Consider the following 20,895-nt stretch of genomic DNA (forward strand, 5'->3'; position numbering starts at 1 on the left):
CAAAGTTAACTTGGATTAGAAAATTTTACTTGTCAGATTATATTTATTCATGAGATGTAAAATTTCAGATTCCCTGAGATATTAACTTTTACCATATTAGGTGAATAGAAAAGAGTGGAAATGAAAAATAAAAACAAAAGCGTAAACATTTTACTCAGAATTTTTCAGATTATTCTGAAAATTTTCTATTATGAGTTGATATGAGTTTTTTTCATTCAACATTCACCAAACATGATTAGTGTTGAGGTGTCTGAATATTTGTTTTGTGCGATGAAACTTTTTATCAAGTGATCAAAGTGTGACCTTTCTCTCTCAATTTTTCCTCTCACGCTCTCACTCAGAGTTATTACTCAACGAGAAAGAGAAAAGATATAATGAAATACATGGACATTCAGAATATCCACTCAGTAATCAGATTATAATGATAATTTATCTTCACGAGGCATCATCATGTATCAAAAGAAATGAATGAAACCATTTATTTGAATGAACATGGAGGAGAATGAAAAAGAAATGGTTTAGCTTAGTCATGGAAAATGGATGAACATGGAAAATGAAATAACATCATCATGATAGAAAAAATAACCTCGACGAAAAAACTTTCATCACTTTTTTCTGTCTTACTGAACTGAGGCGAAAAATTTCATCAGTAGCTCTGTCTCCCTCCCACTCTCTTTCTCTTGTAACACCAATAGGGTTGAACTTAATATCAAAACAAATTAAACATATTACTTTAGAAAGGCCGAATTAAATGTTGGTGATTTAGACATCGACTTCATTATTAAAATTCATATTAATCGGAAAGATGATTTAATTTATATTTGTTAATTACAAAGGGTTACAATCACTTAGATAAAAGGAAACTTAAAGGAACCGAACACCGTAAAGGTGCCAACTCGATTGGCCAAAATGGCGGAGAGGAAAAAGGAAGAGAGAGAGAGAAGGGGAAAAATAACAGGGGAAGATGAGGTGGTTTGGACCAGGTACTAAACCAGTTTTAGTACCTGGCCAAAGTTATTATGACATTATCCGGACGCCATCCTCGTAAAGTCCCTTTTACGAGCAGAATTATTCAAACGACTCAGTAGACTTTCCATATCGAAGGTTGCAGTTAGATTGTTCAATTCCAGTATAATAATAAATTCAAAAGGTTAATAAATGAAATTACCCAACACCAAACCCAATTACCGAGTTGATTAATTATTGATTAAATTTGTTTTTAAGATAATAATATTCAGCTTCCACGGCATAATCCTTAAATTCATCCATTGAATTTACCTTTACCACAGCAATATACTTTAAAATACCAGGGAGGAATCCATTTTTAATATATCTTATTTTATCATCGAAATCCATATTCGGGTCAAGTTTAGCACACAGGCCACCCATTTCAAAGAAATAAGATATAACATCTTGACCTTCGTGTTGCTTTTTATTTTCAATTTTCGAGCGTAATTCATCTTGGTATAGCGAAGGTTGTTTGAAAGCTGCGAGTAATTTAGCTTTCAAATCATTGAAAGTAGTTGGTCGTTGATCAACAGGTTTACTTCTTATGCTAACAGCATACCAATCTTTAGCAGGACCAATTAAATAAACAGGTAATCGTCTTAATTTATCAATATTATTTAAGCCAGCGGCTTCAGTTATTTGTTCAAAATCGTCAAGCCAGTCATAGACATCAGCATTATTTCCATCAAAGCTTTTAATATTGTTTAACAAAGTATCATCGAAATATCGGCTCGTCATAATTATGAATCTTTTGTTCTAAGTATACTGACTATTGAATCCAAAACAAACGAACCAGCAATCTTGAAACGAACGGTTAACTCAATTAACCAAAAAGACAAAAGTTTCACAGATTCTGGAACAACGGACAATCGAATCAGTTGATTGAACAACAATTTATCAAAATAACAATTTATAACTAAATGATAATCAATAACTAGATTATCCCAATAATCAAATACAAAATTTTCTGTTATAACAAATGTTCCAAACGAAATTGACTATTAAATCCAAAAAAACGAACCAACAAATCTTGAAACGAACGGCTAACTCAATTAACCAAAAAGACAAAAGTTTCACAGATTCTGGAACAACGGACAATTGAATCAATTAGTAGAAAACAGTAGAAACCAATACTTCCAGATTTTATCAATAAAATTTAACTAATTGTTGATCAAAATTTACCAATTGACGAAATTGATAATTAATAACTAAATTATCAATCAGATTTTAACTAAATTTTAGACGAGATTTACCAAATGACGAAAGTGATAAACAATAACTAGTTTATCAGACGAATTTAAACGAAGTTGACCAAATGACGAAAGTGATAATTAATAACTAAATTATCAATCGAATTTTAACCAAATGTTGAACGAAATTTATCAAATGACGAAGATGATAATTAATAACTAAATTATCAATCGAATTTTAACCAAATGTTGAACGAAATTTATCAAATGACGAAGATGATAATTAATAACTAAATTATCAATCGAATTTTAACCAAATGTTGAATCGAAGTTTTACCAAATGACGAAATGATAATTAATAACTAAATTATCAATCGAATTTTAACCAAATGTTGAACGAAATTTATCAAATGACGAAGATGATAATTAATAACTAAATTATCAATCGAATTTTAACCAAATGTTGAACGAAATTTTACCAAATGACGAAGATGATAATTAATAACTAAATTATCAATCGAATTTTAACCAAATGTTGAACGAAATTTATCAAATGACGAAGATGATAATTAATAACTAAATTATCAATCGAATTTTAACCAAATGTTGAACGAAATTTATCAAATGACGAAGATGATAATTAATAACTAAATTATCAATCGAATTTTAACCAAATGTTGAACGAAATTTATCAAATGACGAAGATGATAATTAATAACTAAATTATCAATCAGATTTTAACTAATTGTTGAACGAAATTTATCAAATGACGAAGATGATAATTAATAACTAAATTATCAATCAGATTTTAACTAAATTTTAGACGAGATTTACCAAATGACGAAAGTGATAAACAATAACTAGTTTATCAGACGAATTTAAACGAAGTTGACCAAATGACGAAAGTGATAATTAATAACTAAATTATCAATCGAATTTTAACCAAATGTTGAACGAAATTTATCAAATGACGAAGATGATAATTAATAACTAAATTATCAATCGAATTTTAACCAAATGTTGAACGAAATTTTACCAAATGACGAAGATGATAATTAATAACTAAACTATCAATCGAATTTTAACCAAATGTTGAACGAAATTTATCAAATGACGAAGATGATAATTAATAACTATATTATCAAACAAATTTCAAACAAATGTTGATAAGTTTATCACAACCTGTTTCGTAACTACTGTTGATAATCAGTGACTCTTAGCGAATTCTAACTTAATGTTAAACAGGTTTCAAAAAAAAGGTAAATTATCGAATAACTATACATATCAAGGATGAGATGGTTAAAGTTTCAACAAAAGTTGAATAGCTAGTTTTTTTTTAAAACAAAACCTGAACAAGTTTTTACCTTCAATTTGTGAAGGTTCTTTTCTTTATAACTAAAGCTTACGAAAGCAAAAAAAAAACCTGTTTGTAACTTGGCTATCATCGATTCAATTTATAATCTAAAATCGATTCTTGTCACAATAAAACGATTATTACTGAAAAAAAATGTCCACAAACGCAATATGAGAAAAAATGATCAAAACGAAAAGGTCCTGATTGTTGACAACTACTCAATATAATCAGTTATAGAAATGATGAAGTACAAACAAAACAAAAATAATCTGGCCGTTTATACTGAGACAAATGTATCATTTTCTTTCACTGGATTAGGTTGTTTACTTTTGTTACCAGCGAAATTAATTTAGATGAATAGATTTATTAGGTTAACATTCTGTGGTTTTTTTTATAATCTCAAGTTAATCGTATTCAGTAGGTTTTTCTTTATAATCACGAAAATCAATTACGAAAAGAAAGTAAAAAAAAGATTGAAAGGTAAACTAAAGTGTATCTATGAGATAAACAAGAAAAATACAACACAAATCACGTCCAAGGGTCACCAAAAATGTAACACCAATAGGGTTGAACTTAATATCAAAACAAATTAAACATATTACTTTAGAAAGGCCGAATTAAATGTTGGTGATTTAGACATCGACTTCATTATTAAAATTCATATTAATCGGAAAGATGATTTAATTTATATTTGTTAATTACAAAGGGTTACAATCACTTAGATAAAAGGAAACTTAAAGGAACCGAACACCGTAAAGGTGCCAACTCGATTGGCCAAAATGGCGGAGAGGAAAAAGGAAGAGAGAGAGAGAGAAGGGGAAAAATAACAGGGGAAGATGAGGTGGTTTGGACCAGGTACTAAACCAGTTTTAGTACCTGGCCAAAGTTATTATGACTCTCTCTCTCTCTCTCTCTTCCGTATCTTCCACCCTCTCACCATGCCTACGTTTCTTTATGAAAATGTCACCTTTAATTCGTATCACTCATCAAAACATAATGAAATTTCACGAAAACACTATTAATTATACCATGTTGATGATACTTAGATTTATATACATTTCTCCACGAAGAGAAGGAGTAAAAATAATTTTCTCTCTCAGAACTTTATATTTACTTGATCATTTTATTCATTACATAAAGTTATCTCTTTCTTTTCTACTCTTTCTTTATTTTGTTTAACTTTTTGTTCACATTTACACTCTGTCAGTTTTTACACTCTTCAATCATCGTCATGATTAACTGAATGTTCAATCACAACGATTCATTAAACTTTGAAGCTCCATGCACTTAAATTTCAGAACAAAAACAACTCATTCTCATTGTTATTCAATCGAATATATTTTTCAATCATCTCTCTCTCTCTCTCTTAGATGATCCAAAAGTGTCTCTAACAATTGGAAATTCATCTAGAGCTGCCTTAGTAAAAGCCGGTGATCGAGTAGAACTCAATTGTAACGTTTCTGCAAATCCAATGGTTTTTGAGGTTCGATGGTATCGAGATGGTGAACCATTGATCAAACATAGTAAGTTAATTAACTTAGTCGATTGTTACCAAAATCAATTGATTACTTCAATTTAACTGATTCATTGTTTCTCACTCTTAAACGATTGGTGAAGCATAAAAGGGTTACAACTAATATATTAATACATTTAAAGCTAATTCATTGATGAATAATTTTAACATGGTTACAATTATCTATTCACTGATTGTTGCAATTAATTTTTACTAATCAAAAGTGGACAATAAACAATTGTATTAATGGAAACATTAATTGTGTGGCTCTATGTTTTGTTCACAATTATAATAGTAATTATTAAGTTTTATGAAATTCATTCATCCAGATGAATGTTACATGTTCTCATTGAGTTTTTCTTTTCAATATAAATATAAATTTGTCAACATTACGTTAGAATTAAATCTTAATTATTGATAACCTAATTAAATATGAGCTCGAAAAAGTTTATCCAAAGTTGATTACTTCAAATCTAGACTTGCATTTGATTAAATGCTTCTATGTAAAGGTCAATCTTTATATCTTTTCATGGGTCAGTTGATTAATAATGATAATTGTTTATTTTAATCAGCAGGAGTCAAACAATTAAATACAACATTGATCATTGAAAAAACGATACGACAAGATCATGGTCGATATCAATGTTCAGCAATGAATATTGAAGGTCAAACAATGTCAAATGTTTTCCATTTGGAAGTTCATTGTAAGTTATTCCAAGTTTATTTCTACAAATCAATTAGAATCTTAATCATAATCAACTCTTCTTTCAGATCCACCGACATGTAAGAAAGGTCAACGGGGTATTGTTGGTGTTTCTCTTGGTGAAACCCTCAGAATTACATGTGAGGTTGAAGCTTCACCGGGAAAGGTTGACTTTTACTGGTTACTAAATGGATCAATGGGTCACGAAAATCAACCTGATTTAACAAATTTCAAGTTCAATTCAGAAGGATTAATATCAAAGCTTGAATATCAAGTAAAAAGTAAAGACGATTTTGGTATATTTGAGTGTTGGTCTCGAAATGCTATTGGACCACAATTGGAACCTTGTCTTTTCACCTTAATACCCTCTGGTCCCCCTGAGGCTCTTTCAGAATGTACAATCTATGAAAGATTATCAGATAAATTGTTTATCAAATGTTTACCTGGTTATGATGGAGGATTAAATCAAACATTTAACTCTCAAGTTTTAGACAATCGTAAACAAATTATACAGAATATAAGTAATCCAATTGAGCCGATTTTCAATATAAGTGACCTTACACCAGAATCCAGTTATATCTTAATGCTGTTTTCATCCAATTCAAATGGATCGTCAAGAATTATTTCCCTCACAACTACGACTCGTTCTTGGAGAGATGATGGTAATAAACTGATTACAATATAAATCCTTTACTATTAACTAATTGTTTGCATCTAATTATTTCAGGGGATTTTGTCTTGTATCTATTTGACTCCAATATCATGTCCGCTGTTAGATTAGGCTTGATATCGGCTGTTATTTTATTGTCCTTGGTAGTGACCATTGCCTTTGGCATACGAAAGCATCGACAGCTTAAAACAACAGTAATCAAACAATCAAATATAATGTAAGTTTGGTTAAATTGTTACTAATTGTTGGTAGTTAATTGTTGTTGATGATGTTCAATTAACAGGGAATCTGAATCCTTTGGTGATAATCTAACTGATAGCTATGCAAAACCATTCACTTCGGGTGCAATTAATCCTGATGTGGTTCCTTCATCAAAAGATTGTTATATTGATAAAGTAAATGATCAATTGATTGGGACAAATCACTACACTAATTATGTTTTACCTTCGTACAATCAAATGTCTACAACAACGAGTAATTATAATTACACTATTGGATTTACTGGTTCTCAAGGATATGGAATTAATTTTGTGGATAAAAAGTTATATTCAGTTGGATCATTTCCCAATTTTCGTGAAACAATCAACAATTTACAAGAAGTTAATTGTGATAATTCAATTGCTCTTGGTGATCTTACAATGAGAAGTCAATTGTTACCTAGACGATCATTTCAACACACCAACAATTTAAGGGTAAGAAAAATTAACCACAATTTATGATTAAATTTTTCTATTAAACTAACAATTGATCAATAACCAAATTTAAATTGATATTTATAAATCTTCATTGGGATTGAATATTATTTGTAAATTGTTGGCTATTGATCAAATTTTTAGATTAAAATTCAGCCAATTTGAATTGATTAAGATCTCAGATGATCATGATAATTAATTTTACTTTACAATTTAAATTAAAACAGATAAATCAACAAAGAAATGTTCATTTTGGAACCAATATTAGCGGATTTTCAACTCCAGTTTAAATTAATCATCAAAATTTAATCACAATCAACCTGTAAATTGTTACACTGAGTGTTTAATTTGCTATATGACTTAATTACCTCAACAATCAAATTTTCAAATCAAATTATTGAAACTAAATTAATGCCTAAAAAATTGCTAATAATGATAAGTAAAAAAATGAAATAAACTTTTTCCAATCAATCAATGAAAATTTGATCGGTCATTTCATTAATTATTTCAAGCAATTAAAATCTAATCAATTGATTTACATTAATATCATAATCATAATCAAAACCAATTGATTAACCTTTGATCGGGAAAACTAATTAATCAGCTAATGTTGTGATCTTTAAGTTTAACTAATATTTGAGTAAAAGTGAAACTGAATCCCTGAGGGTAAAGGTCAAGTTTAATTAGTTAAGTTAATCACAATTAAAAGTTTAATGGTTAACTGTAATCTCTTAGATTAAGTTAAATCATTAGATGGCGCTAACAATTTAAGTAAACAATTGATCACGTGGGTTAATTGTTACCTCCTTTTGGTTTAAGCTTTTTTCAAATCATTTGTAAGTTTGAAATCATTTTAAATTGTGATTAAAGTTTATAACTTGTTGAACATGATGATTATAATTTGGATTAACAATTAACCATAATCATTGAGTTTAAAGTAAATTTGATTGAAAGTTTATGAGCTCACGAAATTTGTGAGTCCATACAAATCGGAAAATCAGATCAACGGTTAACCAAATCAACTTAATTTTAATCATCGATTGATTTTGTGTTCGATAGCGAAAAACTTTGTTCCAATCGGAAAGAAATCAATTTAATCAACTTGGAATTTAAGTTAATTGTTCCATAATAATAAGCTGAACCTTTTTCTTCTTGGTTAATTAAATAAATTCACTAATTCCATTGGCAAGTTTCCCATGTAAGTTAAACTTTTCTCATTTCTTTCACTAGTTTTTATCGATTTATGTTCATCTTGATCTTCTATTCTGGTTAATTGTCACAATTATTTGTCCTAATTGTGATTTTAGTCAAGAATAGGAATCGGATTAACGGTTAATTTTCTTATGTTTGATAATTGAACTCACATTTTCTTTTATATATTATTTCATCATGAAATCAATTGCTTGTTTTATGTGAGTTTCAACTAGAAGAAGAAAAGAAAGTTACGATTCTGTTAATTGTTACTCTTGATTGATTATCATTGACGATGAAATATTATCATCATGATTTTCATTATCAATATTTCATGTTGAGTTTTTTCTTCTCTCTCTCTCTCTTTTCAAAGAATTAATTTCAAGAACCGTAAAAGGATCTGAATAATTCTGGCTGAGTAAAGAACGAGAAAAAAAACTTCGTATTCATGTTGATCTGTTCATTTTCACCATGTTCACATCTCTTCCTGAATCATGTTGACATTTTCCCCCATCATCATCATCTTCATGTTCATCTCTTTATGTACTGAAAATAAAATGATGGATTAGTTTCAAAATAATCTAGTCTGTATATAAGATTTACTCTCAAAACTTTCAACTTTATCTCTTTCTTATTTGCTTAATCTTAAGCCAAGAAAAAAAAAGGCTTTCGAAAGAAAGTAAAGATATTATTTTGATGAAGATTAGATGAATTTCTATCTATTTAATTTGATTGTCAGATTAAATTCTAATTTGAGTGAACATTTTTAAGTTAATTGTTGGAATTACTATCAAATGATCAGACTTTAAAGCTTACAGGTAATCTGATCTTGATCTAAATCTATTACCATCATAAGACATTCACCTGATAACAACAATAACAGAAAAAAATGTTAATCAATTTACAATTAGAATCACAATTAATCAACAATTGGCAACAGTTTCATTAATATAAATAGTAAATTTCTTGTCGCAATTTCAACAATTAGCCCAAGCAATTTCAATACCACCAACAATTTACCCAGTGACTTAATTAACTCACAGATGATTATTATTAATATTAAGATAAAAAAAAGGATAATCATATCGTTATCTTCATAACCGTGAAGGTAATCCAGTGATTAAGATGATGATGATGATGAAACTTTTGTAAAAATAACTGTAAAAAAATAGTAACTTGTTTGTGCTAAAATATGAGCTAGAAAATTGTTAACCAAAAGTTAATTGCAAATTTAAAATGCAATTGAATTAAAGATGAACATAAATTTTCAGATTAATGATGCGAGAGGAAAACAAGATTTAACTTGTTGATTAAATCATCTCAATAATAGGGAGACAACAAATATGAGTAAACATGAAATTTCATTCACCAACGAAAATGTGAATCAACTGATTGTAAAAATAATCAATTGACGTAAATTGTTAGTTACAAAATAGAAAACAAAATTGTTATCAAAGTTTCGCTTTTGGCAAGAATCAGAGACAATAATATATTTAGAGTTCCCTGGTATTATTATCTTAATATTAAGATGATATTCCAATTGATTCAGGAAGAATCGGTTGGAAGAAAAGAAAAGTTCTAAGGCCATTGACATTCGACAGACGTCTGAGGTTAATGATAAGAATCTTTCGGAGAAAAAAGGTAAGAAAATAATTCGAAACTTGGAAAGTTCTAAAAGAAAGTTTTCCTTGTAACATTATCAGTTGTTCACCCTCGATAATCATTTAGATATTTTTACATTGTTTCAATTTCATCTTCTTTAGGCTCAATCAGTTCAGTCTAGAGTGTGAACATGGGAGAGCTATCGCTGAGTAAGGTTAACTTTCAATGGTGTTGATGGGCTAAAGGTTATAATCAGCTGACCGAATCAAAATCTTCTGCCTTGTTACCTAATTGTTTGCTGGCCTGTATCAGATAAACTCTCTCATCCTTTTCTCTCTCTCTCTCCTATTAGTTTTTCTCTCTCTCTCTCTCTCTCTCTCTCTCTCTATTCTTCCTTCCAAAAGCTTCTTAAGCCTCTTTGCTTACTCATCATCTTCATCTCTATTTCTCTCTCACCTTTAACTTACCTGTACCAAAGTACCTTCAACCCTTCAGCCTTTTCAAATGTTATGGAAACTTTTTCATCTTCATGTGTCTTTCATCATTATCATCGCTTTTTTTACTATTATTATATTTTCGCCTTCGTTGATATAACTGTAAAAACTATCATCAATTTGTCGTTTCTACACTTGAGCCGTTGACAAGTTAGATTTTAATTTAATTCCTCTCTTTTTTTTTGATTTATCTAACGATTAACCTGCCAAACAATTAACTAATAGTCAAAAACAACGCATCACCAATAATAAACTAATACAGAAAAAGATTAACCTTTAAATTGTTGTAGTTTTTTGAATTCATGATTAGTTTAACCATAATTTGATTTACTCACAGTAAACAATTTAAAATTAACCACAAAATTAGTCTATTTTAGTTTATACAATAAAATGAACAATCAAATTAAGTTTGATAAAAAAAAGTTAATCAAGTCAGTTTGTTATTAGATTTATATTGATATGAAAAGGTTAAAGACTTTTTCACCCTTTTGATTATCATGATCAAAGTTAATTCAGTTTAAAAGTACGAAGTTGATTAAATTGATGACCATCAAACTATCAACTTCTCTGATCATCCAGTAAATTGTGCTATTTAATTGCAATTAACGAAAGTGTTAGTTTGTTTAACTTTATTACGAGGCAATTGGAAATTGATTTGTAAAAAAATTGTTGATTAATCAATTACTTTTACTATTAGTAATTTACCTTGATTGACAATCTAAATCATGTGTTAGCAAAAAAAAGACTGATTTGATTATCGCTATTTAAACACAATAGAATCAAGGAAAATTAGAAAGTGATTAGTTGATCGTAATTGAATCACCATCGTTTAATTTAATAATAATATTGAAACAGGTTCTAAATTGATTAATAATAAATTATGTATTATTAAACTCTGATGATTAGGTGCTCATCATGATCAACAATCATTAACTTGATTGTTTATTGTGTTGACTTTTCATTGATTATTACAATCAAAAGTGTATAATTTAAATTAAAGCTTAACCATGTTTTCAACAATTTAAATGTGGGCTGATTGTTATTGGTATAGAAGATGAAATAAACAATTGATTTACTGATTTTCTTGACAATCAACATGAAGATGATTATGATTATTAAATATACGAGTTTGATCAACTTTCACTAATCAACACACACACGAATCTAAATTAAGTTAAAGTTTATAATCTGATTGTTGCAACTTAATTTTCAACGATATTGTAAACAATTAATATCGTTGGAAACAAATTTAAATTGTATTTTGATAAACAGGAAATTATATTTATTCTGACAATTTAAATTGTTGTCAATCAAATGACTTGTTGGGATGAAAAAAAACTGAACAACAATTAAGTCAATTGTGATCAGAAAAAAAAAGTAAAAACTTTTTCTTGTAAGTCCAATGATTACTTTTAATTGTGATGCCAATTTATTGTTGTTAATTAGCTTAATCAACATCCACCCGGAAATTTTGATCAACGATTGACGAGCTAAATTTAGTTGTAATTAAATTGTAAATAATTTGGCAGCAAGAGTTGATTTCATGTCCATCTAACAAAGTAATTAAATAACAATCAGTTTGGTTAAATCAAATAGTGAAACAATTCAATGTTAATCTATTAATACAATTACTTGAAAGGTTTAATTTGATTGTTGTGAAGATTCAACAGTTTTTGCTGATTAATCTTGATTATAATCAGCTAATTGTAATCAAATATTTATACGAACTGAATTATATTCTGAACATGAACTTGAAATCGATTCTGATTTAAGGTGAAAGTTTAAATTGTGAATTGTTGATTACAATCAAATGAGAGCCGGAAAAAAAAACAATAACAAACCAACCAATGTGATAATTAAAGTGTAATGTTATTAATTGTTGACTAAATTTAACTTTAAATCATCATTAATATGGTTGGTTAAAAGTTTATGGTCCAAGAATCAAAAGTTAACAAGCAAATGAATTTAAATTGATCATGAAAAAAATAGGAAACAATTAAGGTTATATGTATCATAGTATTTGTCAGTAGCAATCAAATTTTATTTTAATTAACTTTTTCACTAATTATAATTGAGTTGATTTAATTGTTAACAGAAAAAAAGTACTTTGACCGAGTTTCCATAAGAATCAACTAATTCTCAAAAGTATTGAGTTTTGAAAAACTTTTTCCAACCTTCAAATGATCACAATCAAATCAGATCTTCATTAATCATTATCCTTATTTGATAATGATAATAATAGTTGAGCAATTAATTGTAATATATTACATCACGACACAATTAAATTCTCATTGGTTTTAATTGATTCGTCCTTAAGTTTTAACCAATTGATTAGCTAAACTCTTGATTAGTTGAACAAAAAGTAAACAGTAGTTACAAAATTAAGGGAAAACCTTGTTGATGGAAAATTAAAAACAATCAAGGCTAAATTGCTCGAAATCAAATTAAGCTTTCAACGTGATGGAAATGATTAAAATTATATCTCATGGGATAGTTTGTATATCGATTTCAATGTCACAGAAATAATCTACTGATCATATTTACACACTCGGTGGCAATTTCTCGACCCGCCAACAGTTAACTCGACAAAAATCACTCGAAGTTTTTTCCTGGGGATTCTACTCACGACTTTCTAATATTATCCATATCAGGCTTATAGCGAGGATTCCTCGCTCCTTCTATTGCTGTTTTTCAGAATCGGTTCTTCGGGTATTCCTTTTTCCCCTTTTGCCTCAGGGTTCCAACGATAGAAAGATTTCTATGAGCTGTTCGAATGATCCAATCTACTATGATCAGATATGAAAGTTTGTTCGGCAGTAAATATCAAATTTATTCCATATAAATCACTTTTTCGTGCGAGTTTCGATTCCTTAATTCGAGTCTCTTTTTCATTGAATATCAACAACATTGAACATGTACATTGAACTCGACTAGTTGCCGACTCCTTGTACCCCTAAAGACATTGATACTTTACCATCATTTAAAAAGATGAAACAAAGATCGTCAAGATTATTGTGGCTCTAGAAATGTTTCGAACTTGATTAAATCGATTCCGTCAGTCTGGAATAGAGTTCGAATCTGAACATTTGTGTTGCTATTGATAATTTTCATCATCTCCGCAGCTCAGGCTTCCAAGAACTATTTCATTTTCGTCATTAAAAGTTCCATGATAAATCTCTATTCGAGAATATTTTTATAACCTGAAATAACAAATCTGTTTAATTAGTACTGATGCCCTGTGGGTAAAGAATCAATTAACACGTACCTGAGTTAATCACCTTTAACTTTTATCTTTACTCAATTAAAGCACTTTAAGTGAGTGTGTTGACAAAAAAGTCCATGTAAACTGTTGGAGGGTTAGTGACAATTTGTACGTTGATTGTTACGATCAACAAAGTTCTGATAACGTGACTTGTTTTCACAATATTTTCTTGATCACAGAGACAAAAAATAAATTGTTCCACTAATGGTTATTGCCTGAAGGGCTGATGATTGAAAATAGTATCATCACCAGCAAGAAAACAACCAATATCATCATCATTATATTGGTAATATTGATGATCAGGAATCAAATAATGATTAAAGATCAGTTTACTTTCTGATCATCATGCAAATGAACAATTGACAAAGACTTGAATATCGTTTAGTTGGACAATCATCAGCAATCAACAAAGATCATCAATTGTTTCGAGTGATCGTTTTCACGATTTAATTTCAAAGTTGAGGGTCAACTTGTTTTCTTGTGAAAATCAATGCAAACAATTTGTTAATTGTTGATGAAAGTTTTTCCAAATTGTATCATGCAGATGAAACTATTACTGATTAATCATTAATTGCAATCATACTAATGTAATTAAGTGAGTTCATACTATTAATATGTTTGCAATCGTTTTGTTGATGTACTTTTTTTTCATTAATTGTTAGTAAATTAAGAAAATGATTTTCAACTGAGAGAGAGAAAAAAATGAAATCAACATTACAACAATTAACAGAATCATTGAGAGACTGTTTTTTTCTTCATCACAATCAACGTTTAATTACAACAATTGATAATTCGTGAAGTTAATGATGATTTTCATTCATCTGATTATTACGTTAACCTTGATTTGATTTTCCGTAGATTATTTTTTGTTTGTTTGTTTGCTTGATGATTACAATTAATTTTGATTGTTATTAGTAAACAGGTTTTACCTTAGACAACCTTGCATATGATAATTATGTATAATCTTGTTAATTATAACAATTAAAACTGATTTTCAATATTACTACAATGGTCAATGGTGTTTGTAATTACAAATTATTCAAGGTTCGGGTGATGTTGATTTTTTGCCAATTAAATTGTTTCATTCAAACAATTTAGAGTTTCTGTAGTTAAATAGTCTTTTGATTATCTCAATTTAACAAGATTAATTAACTAATCACTCTTGCAATATCATCTCTTCATTTTGTTTTTCAACAGATTTGAATAGGACTCAAGGTGCAAATCAGTTAATTGTATAAACTATTAAGAGGTTAATTAGTTAAGAGAGGAAGAGGGATAAAAATTAAGGTTATTAACTTAATTCTGATTATTGTTAAGAGTCAAATTAGTAACAATTAAGGTTGATTAAATATGACGTTGGTCTCTGGTGATTTCAATCCAGGAACACGGAAAAAAACTGATGAAAGTTACGAAGGTTACAATGGAAATGGAAATGGTAAAATAGATGTAAGTAGTTTACTCTACAATTAAGTTAATTGTTAATTAACATAATGTAATAACAATGTTTATACTCCTCTTTATGTATTAATAATTACCTAAAGTTTGGACAATATATCCATCAATAGATACCATGGATAATAATATTGTAATTTGTTCATGAAACCTCAAACAATCATGAAATTAACTAATCAAAGTTAATTAGAGTGTGACATGATTGTTAGTATGAACTAAATTAACAAAAAAAAAGATTAGTTATCATCTTTTAACATCTTAATTTTGTTTTGAATGTTCAATTTGATCAGGCTAAAAGTGTACGCAATGATAAACTGGAAAAATATAATCATCATCATAACAACAATCATTCAAGTAACTCATCATCATCAACATCATCAACAGAAACTACAATAAACCAACAGAGTAACGTTAATTTAGTTAATGATGATAAACATTCCGGTCAATCAAATCGAGCTCGTTGGGGTTCCAAGTGGGAATTTTTACTTTCATGTGTTGGCCTATCGGTTGGTATTGGTAACGTTTGGCGATTTCCTTATTTGGCCTATGAAAATGGCGGTGGTGCTTTTTTGATACCCTATTTGATCATGTTAACCTTGGCTGGAAAGCCGATGTACTTCATGGAACTGGTCATTGGTCAATTTGCTTCCAAAGGACCGCTTTCAATTTGGTCCTGTTGTCCCATCGCAAAGGGTGTTGGTGCGGCCATGGCCTGTGTTTGTTTCATTGTTTGTATCTTTTATAATGTTGTCCTTTCTTATGCTGTTTACTTTATCGGCGCTGTTTTCCGTTACGGTCTTCCTTGGACAAGTTGTGATCATGATTGGGCGATTGGTACTAATTGTCAGGTTCGATCTGGAAATGTAAGTTGTTACAATTAAATTGAGTTCGATCTTGTTTATTGACATTTTCCATTTGTTACTTTTGTCCACAGTATTCGTTCATTGAAGGAGCCAAATCATCGAGTCAAATTTTCTGGGAGTAAGATGATCAATCCGTAAATTGGATTATCTGATTTTTGATTTCTTTTCTTTTTTGCTTTCGAATTGACAGGAGAAAAGTTCTTGATTCAACAGATTCTATTGAAGATGTTGGTGGAATCAAATGGGATCTTGCTCTTTGCCTTGCAATTAGTTGGCTAATTACGGTTCTTTGTCTTGTCAAAGGAGTCAAAACATCGGGAAAAGTTGTTTATTTTGCAGCCACGTTTCCATACGCCATCTTGATCTCTCTCCTTCTTGTTGGCTTTACTCGAACTGGATCCTGGGAGGGTGTCAAGTACTTCATTACACCTTCATGGGATAAACTGCTCTCTATTCAGGTAAACATACTCATTGTTGCATTTGAAAATCTAGTAGGTAATACATGTAATTACCTGAGTTTTTCATTTCTCCTGATCAAAGGTATGGCTCGCAGCGGCAAGTCAAATGTTTTTCTCGCTTGGTGTCTCGATGGGTGCGTTGATAATGTACAGTAGTTACAACGATTTCAGTCACAATGTTTTCCGGTAAGTTAGACTTTGCAATGATAGATTCATTTGTTGTACGAAACTTGAATCAAAATTTGAAAATTAATTGATTCATAAAGAGATACTTGGTCTGACTGTAGTTTCATCGATTCAGGAGAAACGTTGAAATCAATGAAAACACTTCAATCGAAATTGATTAATCAAATTTGAATTATGATTGGAGTAGATTTCAAGTATGCCTTTTAACTGTCAACAAAACTATGATTGATTAGATGAGTTAAGACTAATTTCAAATTGATTATTTTTTCTTCATCAATAGTGATGCTATGGTCGTTAGCATATTGGATACAGTGACCAGTATAATTGCTGGTTTGGTCATTTTCTCAGTACTCGGTGCATTAGCTCATGAACTTAATGTTGATATAAAGGATGTGGTCAAAAGTGGCCCTGGACTTGCATTCGTCATTTATCCTGAAGCCCTTTCTCGTTTACCGTTCCCTGAATTCTGGTCTGTTGCTTTCTTTGCAATGCTGTTCATTCTGGGTCTTGATTCTGAGGTAAGGAAGACAAAGATTTCATTTCCTACCTGAAAAATAAGAAACTTAATCAGACAATTGTGAATGTAAACAATTAATCAATACTTACATCTAAATATCGGTACATGTACATACATCATTCAGTTGGGCGTAGGTTTTAGTCAATTGGCTGAGAATGACGATACATTTAGTTCATTAATTATCCAATTAATCATCTGGATTTATATTTTCTGTCAAAGTGAGAGAGAAAGAGAGAAAGAAATGATAACTAAATTTAAATTTGATTATATGTGTCAAACTTTGTTCGGTTCTAATTGTTGTATCACAACATTACAATCAAATAATTAACTTTTCTCAATCAAAAAGGTGGAACTGTATTACTGATTGTTATATATTAGTATATCTCCACCCGTTCAATATATAATAATGATTATGATATTTATGATTTCTGAATGAAATCATATTGAATGGTTACAAAGAAATGATTTAATAGCTTACCAATAAACAATAAGACAATTAGAATATGAGTAAAGTTAATCAAAAGTTAAGGCGTTGGTTTCAAATTGATTCATATTGGATTGACCTTGGATATCCAATGAATATGAGGTTCTAATTAATATGGTTAATGGTCACTATTAAATGTTAATCTGAAAAGATAAAGATAAAGATCATTAGTAAATTAGATTTAGTTTGAATGGTTGACATTGAATTAATCTTTTTGCTTTGTTTGGCAACTTAATGGTTTCTTAATTGTTGACAATTTCACTTTTCTCTTCATCTCTCTTTTTCTAAAATTTAATATACAAACCCAAATATTAATATCAATCTAAATGTTAGATGTTAATCAGAATAGGAACAAAATCTCATGTATATTTCATCATTACCATTGAGTTATTTTTGGAATAGAGATCACAAGTTGTAGCTCTTGGCCCAGTTAATTGTTGGAAAGTGAAACGAAACTGTATCATGGTTACAATTAAGTGAGAAGAAAAAATTAGTTTATACTTACTCAGTTAATCAAGATGAGGATAGTTCATGAGATTTTCTGTCTATTGATTGAAACGATTATTAAATCAGAGAAAACGATGAGAAGAAAAAAGTTGCAATTCTTTTCCTTTGATTGATTTGTTTTCCTTGACCATCAAGTTAACATTCATATAGAAACAAATATTATATGAAATGTATTAGTTGTCATTACCCTTGTCTATTAATCTTGTGACCAGTTAATTACGTTAAAGATTAGGATAACATGACCACCATTAATTGTTGATAATTAACTGTTAACCAGATCTCAATATGTTCCATTCTCTATGTTTAACAAATTGTAATTGTATTTGGCTCTTTAGGTTACCCAGTTGATTAAGAGAGAAAGTGTTTCCCATGTTATCAACATTCGGTCTCTTATTATTATATTAGTTAACCACTTGAACGAAAAATACAAAGAAAGGAACAAACTAATTAATGGAATGTCAATCTAATCAATAGATTCATCTTAGTTAATGATTTCCACTGGTTATCGATTAATTATTTAAATCACAATCTGGTTGAGTAAATTGTTCACATGGTGTAAACAAAAGGTTATCACCATCAAAGAATTGAAAAAAAAACCAAATACACAAAACACTCATGAGAATAAGAAAATCAATTAATAAGTTAACATGTTAGTTAATAAAAAGAAGAACAAGAAACAACAATCAAAAACGATAACAAATTGTTAACCGTTGAGAGAAATAAAAAACCGTTTAATTAACAATTTAAATTCAATTCTAAAGATGAAACAATTAATCATAACAAGTGAAGAAAAAAAAAGAAAGAGTCAATTTGATATACTTTCTTTTTTTTTCTATTCTTTTCTATTTAGAATTTTTTGTTTGTTCTTTTTGTTCAAATTTGTTCTTTTTTCGTTTTTTTTCTTTCCTGTCAACAGTTTGCGCTCCTTGAAAGTGTCATTACCAGTTTAAGTGATGAATTTGCTTTTGTTCGTCGACATCGATTGAAAAGTGTCTTCGCCGTGGGTACAATTTGCTTCCTAATCGGTTTATCGTGTGTCACCCGTGGGGGTAAATTTGTCTTCGAGATTCTTGATTACTATGGCGGTGGATTACCTTTGGTCTATATTGCGGTCGCTGAATGTGTCGCCGTTATGTGGATTTATGGGTTTAAAAATTTTACCTACGATATTTATTATATGCTTGACCGTCGCACTGGTTGGTACTGGAGGTTAACCTGGGTTTGGACATCGCCCTTTGTGTTGTCCTTCATTGCCATCTATTCATTGATTACTCATAAACCACTGAAATTGGGTGATTATGATTTCCCTTGGTGGGCCGATGTTGTCGGTTGGTCAATCACTTTGTTTATACTTCTTCAAATACCCATTTGGGCCATTTACCAGATAATTAAGGAGAAACGAGGGGAAGGACTAATTGAGGTGATTATTATGTTATTATTATTACCATTATTATGGTAATTTAGCTGAATCAATTGGTCAATTATCTAAATTGTCTCTGGAAATTTTTTTATTTATATAGAGAGACAATTGTGACAGCTGATTGTGTGTTTCCGTCCAATTTTTTAGTTTCTAGTGTTGTTATTGATTGATTATTTTCATTGATTCATTGATTGATTGGTTTGTGTATTGTGTTGATCCGGGAAATGTGATGACAAATTTATATATACTTTTCATCAATGAAATAATTCATGTGACTTTTACTTGTTAGTTTGAGTTTTCAATTTTATTAATCACCAATGGACCAAAGTCACATTAGCTGTAAACATCATCTTGATTAAAGTTAATCATTTGGTTTGTTGAGTTACTAATAAAATGATTGAGAAATTTAGTAAGATGATGATTAACAATTGTATTCCTACAAATGAGTAAAATGTGTCACTTGTTAATAGCAATTAATAGGATGTTATTCAATAGTATTAATAATTTGATGTTGCCCTTTAATTGTAAGGTAATTGTTGATAATCAAATTGTTGACTAAATTTGTTTTTCTTTTATAATTTGTTTTTTTTTCGGCAGAAAATTAAATCGAGTTGTCATGAAACTGATGATTGGGGACCTCAAGATCCGGAAACAAAGAAAGATTGGAAATCAAAGTCAAAAGGCCTCGGAAGTGTTTTCATGGGAGTTAAATCAGAATTTTATGAGAAACGAGAATCAGCGAAGCTGCAAGGGTTCACAATGAACGGAGTTTCATGAATCTTTTTTTTCCTGTGATTCCAATTTTTGTAATCTCAACATCGAATAATTGATATGATTGTTATCGAACAAGAGAGAAAGAGAGAGAGAGAGAAAAACAATTCCAATTGATTGATTTTTTCTTCCATTCGAACACCTTAAAAGGATCATGAACTATAGTTAAACTGTTCAACTTTGATCAACAATTAAGAACAATTATATCTTTAATAGATCGTTCATCGAGTGTCCAAAAATGACCTAATATAGTTAATCCAATGGATTTTAATTGTAAATATTCCCACCTAAAAACCGATTTATTAATCCTCTTCGGTTTTTTTTCTCTCTTTCTCTCTCCCTCTGTGATTTTTTTTTCTAAATTTTGATCATAAATCACAATCTAAGCTTATCCTTAGCTCATTGTTGTAGCATTTAAATAGTTATGAATTAATTGTCATAATATTTTACAGAGTAACTTTTAAAGTGAAATAAAACTTTTTTTTTCGAATGCGCGAGTTTAAAGGAGATGACAACAATTCTTACAACGAAAATGTTAATCAACGAGTTGAATTTGTG

At 29.5% G+C, this 20,895-nt stretch overlaps 2 protein-coding genes and 1 long non-coding RNA gene across 4 annotated transcripts in view; 2 read left to right on the forward strand and 1 right to left on the reverse strand.

The window, feature by feature from the left end:
- Positions 1-7,599, forward strand: part of LOC128394934 (hemicentin-1-like) — a 30,642-nt gene extending 23,043 nt beyond the window's left edge. The window contains exons 7-12 of one of the 2 annotated variants that reach the window (XM_053355312.1): positions 4,923-5,075; positions 5,638-5,769; positions 5,837-6,430; positions 6,496-6,655; positions 6,722-7,130; positions 7,358-7,599. In XM_053355312.1, the coding sequence (XP_053211287.1) occupies positions 4,923-5,075; positions 5,638-5,769; positions 5,837-6,430; positions 6,496-6,655; positions 6,722-7,130; positions 7,358-7,420 (1,511 nt within the window). In that variant the 3' untranslated portion in view covers positions 7,421-7,599. The remainder of the gene's footprint in view (positions 1-4,922; positions 5,076-5,637; positions 5,770-5,836; positions 6,431-6,495; positions 6,656-6,721; positions 7,131-7,357) is intronic. The other variant, XM_053355313.1, reaches the window with a different exon arrangement.
- A 384-nt stretch (positions 7,600-7,983) lies between these two features.
- LOC128395034 (sodium-dependent proline transporter-like) lies at positions 7,984-20,827 on the forward strand. The gene is made up of 9 exons (XM_053355428.1): positions 7,984-8,328; positions 14,877-15,125; positions 15,422-15,994; positions 16,066-16,112; positions 16,185-16,452; positions 16,535-16,638; positions 16,919-17,156; positions 19,063-19,566; positions 20,164-20,827. Exons 2-9 carry the CDS (start codon positions 15,030-15,032, stop codon positions 20,341-20,343), a joined length of 2,010 nt encoding a protein of 669 aa, XP_053211403.1. The 5' UTR covers positions 7,984-8,328; positions 14,877-15,029; the 3' UTR covers positions 20,344-20,827.
- LOC128395038 (uncharacterized) lies at positions 16,306-19,063 on the reverse strand. Its single transcript, XR_008326490.1, has 5 exons — positions 18,145-19,063; positions 17,634-17,782; positions 17,245-17,365; positions 16,507-17,185; positions 16,306-16,444 (listed from the first exon to the last, which is right to left on the reverse strand). It is a non-coding gene; the product is annotated as an uncharacterized LOC128395038 (long non-coding RNA).
- Positions 20,828-20,895: the final 68 nt, after the last annotated feature.

Source organism: Panonychus citri, unplaced genomic scaffold (assembly GCF_014898815.1).
Source record: "Panonychus citri isolate SS breed McGregor unplaced genomic scaffold, ASM1489881v1 Contig00140, whole genome shotgun sequence".
NCBI lineage: Eukaryota > Metazoa > Arthropoda > Arachnida > Trombidiformes > Tetranychidae > Panonychus > Panonychus citri.

What these genes read in the sequence shown, in the direction of transcription:
- LOC128395034 (XM_053355428.1), top strand. Translation starts at nt 15,030, where the DNA reads ATGACGTTGGTCTCTGGTGATTTCAATCCAGGAACACGGAAAAAAACT. An exon ending in ATGGAAATGGTAAAATAGAT is followed by an intron (nt 15,126 to 15,421) that starts GTAAGTAGTTTA and finishes CAATTTGATCAG; the next exon opens with GCTAAAAGTGTACGCAATGA. An exon ending in ATAAACTGCTCTCTATTCAG is followed by an intron (nt 16,453 to 16,534) that starts GTAAACATACTC and finishes TCCTGATCAAAG; the next exon opens with GTATGGCTCGCAGCGGCAAG.